The 12154-nt window shown below is 41.7% G+C and overlaps 1 protein-coding gene across 10 annotated transcripts in view; it reads left to right on the top strand.

The window, feature by feature from the left end:
- LOC138947567 (casein kinase I-like) overlaps positions 1–12154 on the top strand; it is a 59999-nt gene that overhangs the window by 31820 nt on the left and 16025 nt on the right. For 3 of the 10 annotated variants that reach the window (XM_070319083.1, XM_070319059.1, XM_070319077.1), the window contains 6 exons: positions 216–364; positions 1391–1625; positions 2125–2295; positions 3137–3285; positions 8814–8894; positions 11316–11417. In XM_070319083.1, coding sequence (XP_070175184.1) covers positions 216–364; positions 1391–1625; positions 2125–2295; positions 3137–3285; positions 8814–8894; positions 11316–11417 — 887 coding nt within the window. Of the gene's footprint in view, positions 1–215; positions 365–1390; positions 1626–2124; positions 2296–3136; positions 3286–8813; positions 8895–9926; positions 9990–11315; positions 11418–12154 lie in introns of all 10 variants that reach the window. The other 7 variants (XM_070319097.1, XM_070319113.1, XM_070319120.1 and 4 more) reach the window with 5 other exon arrangements.

Genomic DNA, 12154 nt, shown 5'->3' with positions numbered 1-12154 from the left:
ACGGTCTTGCTGAAAAATGGCATTGCGTTCAGTTTCATTCTGTGAGTTCGACAGCTACTTGACTAAATATTGTATTTTCGCCTTACGCGACTTGTTTGTTTTGTTTCATGATTGATGAAATGTTAAGCACTGTCACTGTGTTAGTGTGTACATCTCACAGTTTGTTGCAGAAGGAATGTAATATTGATGATAAATGTTTGCTTTGTGTGTTGCAGAGGGCGTCCCACAGGTGTACTACTTCGGCCCTTGCGGCAAATACAATGCCTTGGTTCTGGAACTGCTGGGACCCAGTCTGGAGGATTTGTTTGATCTCTGTGAACGCAAGTTCACTCTCAAAACAGTCCTCATGCTCGCCGTGCAACTGGTGTGTTTCGCGTAGAACATTTTGATTCAGGGCTGATCTGTATAGCTTGAGATGTAACTTTAAGATGTTGGTTATAAATAGTTGACGAGATGTGTACAGATGAGGGTTTAATAGGATACTAGTGTTTTTAATTCATTACACATCGTGTGCACTGAAGTTCCTCTAAGCAATATGTACAAATCTGTAGAAAGAGAAAAGGTGGTTAGCTTATTAACTTTAAATGGGGTGGTCAAATATGATTTTGCGGAGAACACTAATTTTGAACGTGCTCCTAACAGACATTTTTAGCTTTAGATATGATAAATAAAACTCTATTTTGTGTAGATGGATGAATGGAAAGTATCACTAATTTAGTGGTAAAACAGTTATAGCACAAAAATCCAGCGTCAGATCATAACCAAATTAACACAACTAAGTTCAACATGTACAGTTACAATACCTAAAGAAAAGTTTAACAAAAATGTTTCCGTATAGCTTACTTCACATTTATTCCTGCCCCAACCCCACCCCCATGTCTTGACTGACAAAAATGAAGAAAAAAATCATTTTGGGGCCCAGTAGGTCAGTTGGTAAAGCACTGGACTTGTGATCCATGTTGTACGAGTTTGTCTACAGTGTTGTTCCCGGCCTCACAGGACAAAAGGTCAGTTGGACCTGGACCTGAAATATGCTTGCATTGTTTGTTTGGTAGGAAAATTGATGGTCAGAAGACCTCCTACATGACAAAAACTACCCGACGGTTGACCGGCCAAGGGTCAGACCAATGCGTCAGATCAAAAAAGTATGCACCAAAGACCAGGGCCTGGGAAAAACACTGTGTCTCTGTGTCCATAGTTTCTTCCATACCTTTCTCTTAGCCAAAGTAAATGTCAAAGTTGACTTTAAAACCATTGTTGAAATCAGGTACCTACACATAGATCTCCAAAGCAGCTTGGTATTTTGTCACTGACCCTGTGTGCAGTTAACTCACAGCAAAGATCTTCCACAAGTTTTGACTTACACATCATATGTCTGTGTTTGTTTCAGTTGACACGGATGGAATACGTCCACTCCAAACACCTCATCTACCGTGATGTGAAGCCAGAGAATTTCTTGATAGGCAGACAATCAGCCAAGAAGCCCCACATCATCCACGTCATCGACTTCGGGCTGGCCAAAGAGTACATCGACCCAGAGACCCATAAACACATACCCTACCGGGAACACAAGAGTCTCACAGGCACCGCCCGATACATGAGCATCAACACACATTTAGGCAAAGGTGGGTCATAGGCTCGTTGATCAAGTTAGGCTGCTTTCAAACTAGTATTCCGCGCTCAGGCACCAAGCCCGGCTCCTGTACGGGAACCAGTCAAAATGAGAATGAGAACACTAACGATCATACATGTATCCTGTGTTTTGAAAAAAAAAAAATTAATGATTTAATGATAATCCATGAAGGGAAAATTTCCATTTGGTTGGAACTCCAGTTGACCAACAATTAATTGTTTATTCTTTCCACTTCCAGTACTCTTTGTTAGATTTTGATGGACTATCCGATGAATAAAAGTAGAGGCAGGGAAGCAGATGACTGCAGACCAACAAGCTCAGTTACCAACAGTACTGGCTTCACAGCTCTTGTGTTTCTGTCAGGAGAGGTTTTGCAAATTAGCTCACTCTTTGACACAGATGATAACTAGTTTATTCCGTCATTCTGCTTGTCATTAATTCACACGCGTAATGGTAACAGGAACTACATTCCTCATGCCATTTGATTTCAGAGCAAAGTAGACGAGACGACCTTGAGGCGCTGGGTCACATGTTTATGTACTTCCTGCGGGGCAGTTTACCGTGGCAGGGCCTGAAAGCTGAGACACTGAAGGAGAGGTACCAGAAGATCGGTGACACAAAGAGAGCAACACCTATCGAAGTGCTCTGTGAAAATTTTCCAGGTAACTGCTGCTTTCTCTTGTTTCTTAGCCCCATGCTTCTCGTACGGCATACTATGCCACCAGGCAAAATCAAATATTACAAAAAAGAACACCACAGCAAAAAATTGAAAACAAGGAAACAAATGAAAGAACAAAACAAGCAAAGAAAAATGAAAGACTTTTGTAATGCAAATCCCAACGGTGCCAATTGGACAAGTTGGAAAAGTTACCAAACGGGTGGGAGCCAGCTACAGCACCAGATTGGTTGGAATTGCAAACAAGCCTCAATTTCAAGCAAACCGACGTCACGGTTGGCTCCCACTGAGTGGTAACTTTGTCATGCACATTAGCCCAGGTCCTCTGCACACACTTTCCCTTGCATCTTTCCATCTAGCTCTCAATGCTTTACTTTGGCTGGGATCGGATTAGACAATCAAGGGATTTTAGCGAGAGAGAGAATGGGTTAAAGTGATTTTCATTGCATAACTGAACTTTGTAATCAGACAGAAAGGATATGAATGATTGAAATATTTTAAATTAAAGAGGCTATACAAAATGGTGATCAATAACAAATTTCTGTTATTTCTCATTTTATTTTATTTGTGTTTCTTCTTCTTCTTCTTGTCGTTCGCTGTTAGATCATCAGTCCGGACTGCAGGGCGAAACGTGCTGTCCTCTCCAAGTCCTCTCTGGGGCCGTATAGCTTCTTTTGTAGCGTTATTTGTGTTTGATATTGTTGTAATGTTATACATGTTTGTAAAAGAAGTAAAAACATGTTTTTAAGAGCTGAACTTTTGGGGGTGAAGTGTACTGGAGTAGAGCATTACTAGTGAAGCTTGACTAAATATTTGTGCCTTGACAGAGGAGCTGGCCACATACTTACGGTATGTCCGGAGGTTGGATTTTTTCGAGACGCCAGACTACGACTACCTTCGGAAGCTGTTCACTGATCTCATGGACAAGATGAACTATGAGAGTGACTGGCAGTTTGACTGGGTCGGCCGACAGGTGGTAGGACATACTTTTTGCTTTCTTTTTTTCTCTCTTGTTTTCTGCCAGAACTTGCTCATGCTTTTCTAATACAGGGGCACAGCGAAAAACTTGCAAACAAATATGGTGCATTTTCTATAAAAAGCTGAATTTGAGTTCAAAATGTAGAGTTTACTCTAAGCTGAAATTATACTCTTGCTCATAAATCTAGAATCACTTCTGATTGTACAACATTGCTTTGTGCAGAATTGATGAAAACTGTAATATTGCTTTGCTTTTAGGAAGAATGAATTCCTCTAGCTTTGTAAATGACGCCTCAGCTTGCTCCATACTGACTTCCGCGGGATCAAGTGGTCACTCTGCTGTCGTGCTGAGCATACTGTTTTTAGTGCTTTTGTCAATTTACTCAGTTGCTGGTACCGCTGTTCCCTCTCCTTTGTGGCTGTAGCAACACGTTCATGCAGGTTCTTGGGTGGAAGCCTTCTGTTCTTCATGTCTTCTTAAACTGATTGGACTACTGCTCGTTGAGGTTCTAATGAGGAGAATTGTAATGTCAGTCCAGCACCTTGATCCAGTGGGGCTGCAGATAACGTCTCGATTGACATGAATTAGTAGCAGATGCATTTCATGCTTTTTTGACTCACATGCGAAGCAAAAGTGAGTCTATGTACTCACCCGAGTCGTCCGTCCGTCCTGGCGTCCGTCCGGAAAACTTTAACGTTGGATTTTCTTGGACACTATTAAGTCTATCAACACCTGATGTGGCCTGATGGTGTATGGTTACAAGATCTCAAAAAACATGTGCGGCAACTTGACCTCACTTCAAGTTCAAGGTCACAGGGGCCGTAATTGTTGTCTTAAAAACGACCATTTTTCACATTTTCGCATTTTCTCTGAAGTTTTTGAGATTTAATACCTCACCTATATCTATATATATATACGACTTGTGTCTGTGTGTGTGTGTGTGTGTGTGTGTGATTGATCGCCATGCACGGCCAAAGTTCTCGATGGATCTGCTTCAAATTTGGTGGGCTTATTGACAGAGACCCCGGACACAACCTCATCGATGAGATATTTCAACACGTGCTCTCAGCGCGCAGCGCTGAACCGATTTTCGTTTTTCACTGCACGTTACTATTTTTAGATCTCCCTTCCTTCGTGCGCTGGCGTCAATCGATATTCCCGTTTGTACGTTTATATTTAGAAGGTCACTGCACGTTACTATTTTTAGATCTCCCTTCCTTCGTGCGCCGGCGTACACCCGGCAAAGCCGGGTCCCCGGCGACGGCCGGGTATTCGGCTCTACTTCTTCCCGGCGAAGCGGGTAATCATCTAGTATTATATATAGTAAGCCCCATCTTTTGATACCAGTTTGGTTTACCTTGCTTCAAGGTCAAGGTCACAGGAGCTCTTCAAAGTTGGATTGTATACATATTTTGAAGTGACCTTGACCCTGAACTATGGAAGATAACTGTTTCAAACTTAAAATTATGTGGGGCACATGTTATGCTTTCATCATGAGACACATTTGGTCACATATGATCAAGGTCAAGGTCACTTTGACCCTTATGAAATGTGACCAAAATAAGGTAGTGAACCACTAAAAGTGACCATATCTCATGGTAGAAAGAGCCAATAAGCACCATTGTACTTCCTATGTCTTGAATTAACAGCTTTGTGTTGCATGACCTTGGATGACCTTGACCTTGGGTCAAGGTCACATGTATTTTGGTAGGAAAAATGTGTAAAGCAGTTCTTAGTGTATGATGTCATTTGACCTAGTTATTTGACCTTGACCCTGAAGGTCAAGGTCATGTACAGGTCAAGGTCAAGCATGTGAGTCGTATGGGCTTTGCCCTTCTTGTCCTAAAATTGTCGGGTGGATGCCTTCTCATCAATTGATTTGTCGTATGCAGAGTTTTGGTGTAGGACTTGGAGTGCCGATTCACTTTTCCGTCAAGAAAAATGGCTGTGGTTTGTTTGTGTGTAATGGACTAAAGCCATAAAATCAGGGTGTACCTTAATTTTTTTGCTACCGGCCAGGGGGGCCGGTAAGTCAAAATTTGAACCGGCCAGGTGGGCCGGTAAGTCAAAATTTGAACCGGCGGTAAGTCAAAATTTGAACCGGCCCCCCAAAATTCCAACCGGCCCCCAACCAGCCGGGATTTCCAACCATATCAACGGCTCGTAGAAAAAACCTACATTTATACAAACAATGCTCACATGCTTATTTTAAATGCCACAAGCAAACAAAAGACATAAACAAACTTTGTATGTTTGGGGTGCTTTAATTATTCACTATGGTTCAATAACAAACCAAACAGTAAAGTATCAATTCAATGAAGAAAATATTTTATCAAATCAACATTCACCCACTTACTGTCACACAGTTAACCTCACTCTTAGTAGTCAAATGCACACCCTAATATATATAGTCATACCATTAATCATTTACATGCTAAGGGAAACAATCACACACAAGTCATCCCCTTTCTCAGCAGGGGTCGACACTAACTTATTTGGCCTGGGGCCACACTGGCCCCGGAGATGGAAATTGCTGGGGCGGAAAACAAAAATCTGGGGCCCACTGTTATTCATGCTAAGTATATACCTTCAGAATCACCACTTTTTCCAAGTGGTTCTCCGCTATAAGATCTGCACGGGCGGCAATGCATTGTCTGTTTTTCTTTATCGTACTGAAGCCAGGGAAATTCTTTCAACCATTTGACATTGAAATTACGACAGCGCTTCACGCTTTTGGCTGCATCGGTCTCCTTTTTTCGTTTCTCTCCACCCTGTTCTTCATCTTCATTTCCATGTCTTTTTACACCAGGGATGTGTCGCCACATTTTGCGTTTGGCATTTGAAGGCGATACTTATCTCTCACGCTAAAGAGCGCAATCTGGGAGTTATTTCCCTTGCGGCATTGTCCTTCGACGATTTCAATGTTGTTGTTTTTCTTGACTGCGGCATTGATCGTTACGCAAATTTCAGTGACGACTTTGACTGGCGATTTTTAGTGATTGGCTCTGGCATTAGAATTTTCGGTTTGTCATTGTTGGAATTTATCCTGGGGCGGAGTGGGCCCCAAGCTTCGGCAATGTTTGGGGCGGAACACAATCACACATTAACTTTCACTGTCTCGTAATTGCCAGTCTTAAAAAGTTGCAGAATCTTTGGCACATCTAAATCTCTAAACACAAATTTACCTCCTGGTATCACATTGTGATCACAAGTTCGACACACAGCACAATGCATCTCCTGTTTCGTGTCGTCGTACACGAGTCATGCTCTTTCTTCGCCGGTATCTGTCCTCTTCCATCTTTCCTGCCATTTTCTCTGCCGTGTTTCGTTTTCATACTGTCTCTTTTGACCTCTTTTTTCATCGTCCGTTCTGGGTTTTTTTGCGGCGGGGGAGTGACAGTGTCAATACATCTCCACATGTTTACAAGCGTGTGTACAGTACGACGTTTGAATGCAAGTGGGGAACTTCCGGAGGTAGTCGCGTTGGACGCGAGAAACATGGCGTCCAATATTATAGCAGACGAACCGCGCGAGATCTTTGTTCGCCGGCCGTTACTATCGACTGCGTTCATCGAAATTTGAACCCGCCAGGCGGGCAATTTCAGAGGAATTTCGAACCCGCCCTACGCGATTTGAACCTGCCGGGGGCGATCGGGCAACTGCCAAAATTCACCCCTGCATAAAATCTTGACCCGTACTCGGGATAAATATTCTCATCTCACTCTTTAAAATTATGCAACCTTTCTGTAGAAATGCATTGATGCAGAAAAGCAAAAACAGGGACCTATCTGGAAAAGATCTTTTCAACACAGGGATGATCACCACTGTTGTTCCCAGTCTTCGGTCATAAACGCATCATTTTTTTTAACTGACCCATTTGTCAGATCCCTGGCCGAACAACTGTCCGATAGTTTTGACACGTATGAGGACTTTTGACTATCAGTTTCCCTACCAAGCGGACAAAGCCGCAACTTCTGGATCATACATACTTACAATCTGGGTCGAACTGACCTTTGTCCTCAGACGCTGGGAACAACACTGGATCACTATGTTTAAAGTTGTGATACGCCTGCCCCTGTCATCTTCAGTTTGCAAAATATTCTCTTTGCACTATCAGGTTGACATGGTTGCAGGCTGCTTTGGAGTGGCTTACATTTGACTATCTTATGTGACAACTTCATGTCAAGGAACCAGTACAGTTTAGGCAGTGACCTTGCCGTACTCCTAACAGTTGGTGGTTAGCTCTGGCTCTCCAGTCTTCCAGTGGAGAATGATCATTTAGTGATTCAAAAAGTTATCACAAGCCAGAAGTCAGATATAGAAAAATATTGTAATTATATATACGAGCAAGAGTATATCAAGTACATGTCAGTTTTATATTTTAATATTTGTCACCTTTTCACACTTCATAATTGGAATGGTAATTAAAGATGCCTTCCTTCTATTCCAGTGTAAATGGTACTTGTCCAGGCATTTACATGTGCTATTCCAGTGTAAATGGTACTTGTCCAGGCATTTACATGTGCTATTCCAGTGTAAATGGTATTTGTCCAGGCATTTACATGTGCTATTCCAGTGTAAATGGTACTTGTCCAGGCATTTACATGTGCTATTCCAGTGTAAACGGTACTTGTCCAGGCATTTACATGTGCTAAGAGCAACCTTCCACTTGGATACGGGCGGGGATATAGCTCAGTTGGTAGCGCGCTGGATTTGTATTCAGTTGGCCGCTGTCAGCGTGAGTTCGATCCCAGGTTCGGTGGAAATTTATTTCACAGAGTCAACTTTGTGTGCAGACTCTCTTCGGTGTCCGAACCACCCCCCGTGTATACTACATTGGGTGTGCACGTTAAAGATCCCACGATTGACAAAAGGGTCTTTCCTGGCAAAATTGCTTAGGCACAGTTAATAATTGTCTTACCATACCCGTGTGACTTGGAATAAGGCCGTGAAAGGTAAATATGCGCCGAAATGGCTGCAATCTACTGGCCGTATATAATTTCATCTCACACGGCATCACTGCAGAGCGCCTAGAACTGTACCCACGGAATATGCGCGATATAAGCCTCATTGATTGATTGATTGATACATACCACAGATCAACAGTCTAGCTGTTTCCTGTCATCAGTGGAATTTTTGTGTTTGTTGTTGTGCCAAAATCATTTTTTAAAGTGACACCTTAATCAACAACCAACCTGGCCAATGTACTGTGCTCTTGAGATGCTTCTTCAGCTGTGCAATCCTTGCACAAAACATTATCGCATCGTCTACTTCAAACCTGCAGTTTAACACGTGCTGCTGTTTTTCTACTACATTTATTACTTGTGAATCATAGGATCAAATCTTTGAATTATAATGTAGCCTAGCAGTGAATAGCAACACTTTTTAGCTGTAAATAACTTCATAATTCTCCTCTACGAAGATGTTTTTGTGAGCATGTACCACTAAATAGTAGCCCAGTCGTTTTGCACTACTTAAACAAACGTCAATGACGGCTTTTCATGACCTATGGTTGGCTGTTGCAGTCGACGCCAGTTTCTGTGGTGCAGGACACACCCCAGCGAGACCCGGGCATGTCCCGGGACAGGCACCCGTCTCAGCCCAGAGTAAGTTTGGCCCGCCTTGTGGTGGATTTGTCTGTGGGGTGATTGATATCTGGTTGGGTTTGCTGTCTCTCGTCATGCTGTAATCCTTCTTAATGTTAACCCTTCCCCTCCCATGGCCAAATCTGCTGTCTGGAGAAGTCAGAGTCTCGGTGGTGTCACCCCCTGCATGATTATTCTAGAGAGGGTAGAACTCTAGAGTATAGATCTCTGAAGAATGACTTCAAATGTTTGTGAAATCTGGAAGTAGATCTCTGAAGACAGAGAGTTTGTGAAATATGATTGCACTTGTTTCCCCTTGCTTTGTACTACAAGTACATTTGCCATAAAAAAAAAAAAAGCCATTATTGACAGTACTAGTTGGGAGAACATAATTTATTATTGGGTGAATCTTTTGAAGGATTACAGCAAATAAATACTTTCAGGGTGAACCTCAGCGTAATGTTATGTATCTGTACAACTGTAAGAGAAATGTCAAAGCTGCGGTGGCTTAATGATATGGTCATTGCTTCATCTTATTCAAATCATGCTGCGTGTACATTGAGGTTCACCACTTTTCTGGCCTTTCTTTCAAAGCTCGCACATTATTGGGTATTATTTCACCTGGTTGAAGCCACTGTATTAATTTTTTTTCTCTTAACCCATTCTTTCTCACCAATCCAAAAACATCTCCCTTTTCACTTCTTGTCAAAGATTGGCAGATGTGAACTTTTCACACACACTGTTTACCTCCTGATTAGTTTAATTATTTGGTTGTTAAGATCAATGAATGAAAACAGGAAAATATAGAATATGTTGTATTTTGCATGGCGAAGGCTTGGTTTTTGTATTCAAGAAAGATTAATTTTGTCAGTGTCAGAAATTGAGTCTGAAGAGATTTCTTTGTTAGACATTTTTAATAGCACTGTGTTCTCTCTTGTTACCTTTGCACATGTGCTTTTGATCATAGATTTTTCAGTTAAGATTTACAGTTTTAGATTAATTTTCCTCTATTTCACATTCTGTCAGTCATGTGTTGTTGCTTTTTAAAACTAGGAAGAAAACGGCCAAGTTGATGAAAATTCACCTCAGTCTCCGGCTAAGATGCTGGCAGTACCAGTTGGTTGTCATTTTCATCTGTTCCTCATTAATTTTTTTCCTGTTACCACTTTAATCTAGTTTGGTTTTGTTGAAGTTTATGTTATAAAATGTTCACCAAAGTTTCCAGTTCAGCAACATTGGTTTAAGATTTCAGTGTGTTAACATTATTTGGGAAACATCAAAGGAAGGGGACATGAAAGTTGACTCATGTTAGCATTATTCTTGCCAGTGGCTCATGGAGTGTGTAACCAAACTTTCAGATAGTCACGTTTTCTCTGCTGTCGGAGGAGTTTTCAGACGCTTGGACTTTGTTCCACAACCTTGCAGGCACAGATTCCTTCGCCGCCTCAGGCACAGAAACATTGAAATTTGGATGCACAACTTTTATCAGTGCTATCTAATCGGCAGTAAACCATAGCATCTCTTCCCCTAAATTTGGCCTTGACCCCGTATAGCAACAAAAACCAATATTTACATGAAGTTGAGCTGCAAAATAGCAAGGCATATATATGTATACATCTAGTTGGCTTTGTCTGATATGAATGGCTCTGGAAATCATGCAAAATATGTGCTTGCATACTTTTTTCCTGGATATTAAAGAACCATTTGCCGTTTCCAAGAGTTCTCAATTTGTTTGCTTTCTTGAGACAAGTTGTAACCAGTGACTCAGAACCGTTTACTTTTGAGCCACGGACGTACAAGACATTGAAGACATTGTTAGTAAAGTTGTGCTGTTGTGACTCTATAAGGTTAGCAAGAAGCTGGTACAAAGCTGATCTAACTACAAAGCTATGTACCTGTACATTTTTTTTCTCCCCAAAGCACTAGCACTTAAAAGCGAGGAATTCTACAAATCCAATCCCATTGAAAATGTGTCATTCTTTTTGCCTGTTTTAGGAACTCAAAATACATTAATTATTTTTGGACAAGGAACAAATGCATCATCGTTCTGGCAGTATTCAAATTCACTTTTGACAAGATACTTTCTCTTGAATGTGAAATCTGTAGCAGTCGGTGGTTGGTAGATGCAAATCATCAGCTTTCCAAGAGGATCCCTCCAAAGTGTTGCACAATAAAGTTTCAAGTCAGCTTAGCTTGAAAGCATTTAAAGTCAGACTCAGGAAGGAGGTATGAATGGGGAGACCTGAACAAGGTCTCGCTGTCAGGTAGTCGGTGAAAGCTGAGTGCTCTTTTGATAGGACCAAGAGCAATGGTTGTCTCTCTGTGGTTGCTGTGCACTGTCTCTGCACTCTGCATCTGCATCGACCCTGCCCTCGCACCGCTCCTCGTGCGTGTCTGTGGCCCCCTCCTCTCCCTCCCTAACCAGACTAATTTCCCTTGCAGACAAGTCAAAGCAGGGGGCATCACGCATGGGGCGAGCCACAGCGTCACAATCACTATCTCGGGGCTAACCTAGCCACAGATAGACATGGGGGTTCTGTACAGGTAGGATCTTTCTCATCTTCCATCCCCGGTCACCTCCTACTTTTTATTTCTTTTTTGTGACATTTTTTTCGGAATTCCTGTACCGCACTTGAGTTTTTTCCTATCCTGCCGATTCTCCGCTGCAGGTGCTTTTTCAGGCTTGTTTTTGCATTTGTTGCAGAAGTATTTTCTTCAGGCAAGCTTTGAGTATAGATTTTACTGATAGTAAATTATTATTTTGTACACGATTGTATTACATTTTACTGATCGTAAGTCAGTTATATACAAGAATACAACTACACATGTACCATACAATGTTGTAATTGGTATATATACAATGTTTGCAGTTTTATCTGTTGCAAGTAGTAATGCAGGATAGTTGCGATAGCTTTCCCAAAGAAAGCACACACAAAAAACTCAAAAAGTTTATGCATGTGATCGGTTTTATGCAATTTTGTTGCATAGATTGCACGATGTAAGAGTTAGCATAATGCCTGAGATTGTTTTTGTTTTGCCTGAGATTGAATAATTGTATGTGGTGCAAAACAAACATTAAATTACATATTCTCTCTCCAAATCACATATATTATAGCATTTACGCAGTCTAGGATGCTAAGGTCTGAAAAGGCTACCCGTCTCAAACAATTTTAAAGGGAAGCAACCCAACCACAAAAAGTGTAAACGTAGCCATGGTAATGACCATACACCCGGGGAGTTACCTCCCATTGGTGTATGCTACGTCACTACCGCTACTCAAC

The sequence above is a fragment of the Littorina saxatilis genome, linkage group LG1 (assembly GCF_037325665.1).
Source record: "Littorina saxatilis isolate snail1 linkage group LG1, US_GU_Lsax_2.0, whole genome shotgun sequence".
NCBI lineage: Eukaryota > Metazoa > Mollusca > Gastropoda > Littorinimorpha > Littorinidae > Littorina > Littorina saxatilis.
The sequence above is the reverse complement of the archived record's forward strand: the minus strand, read 5'-3'. Positions and strand labels throughout refer to the sequence as shown.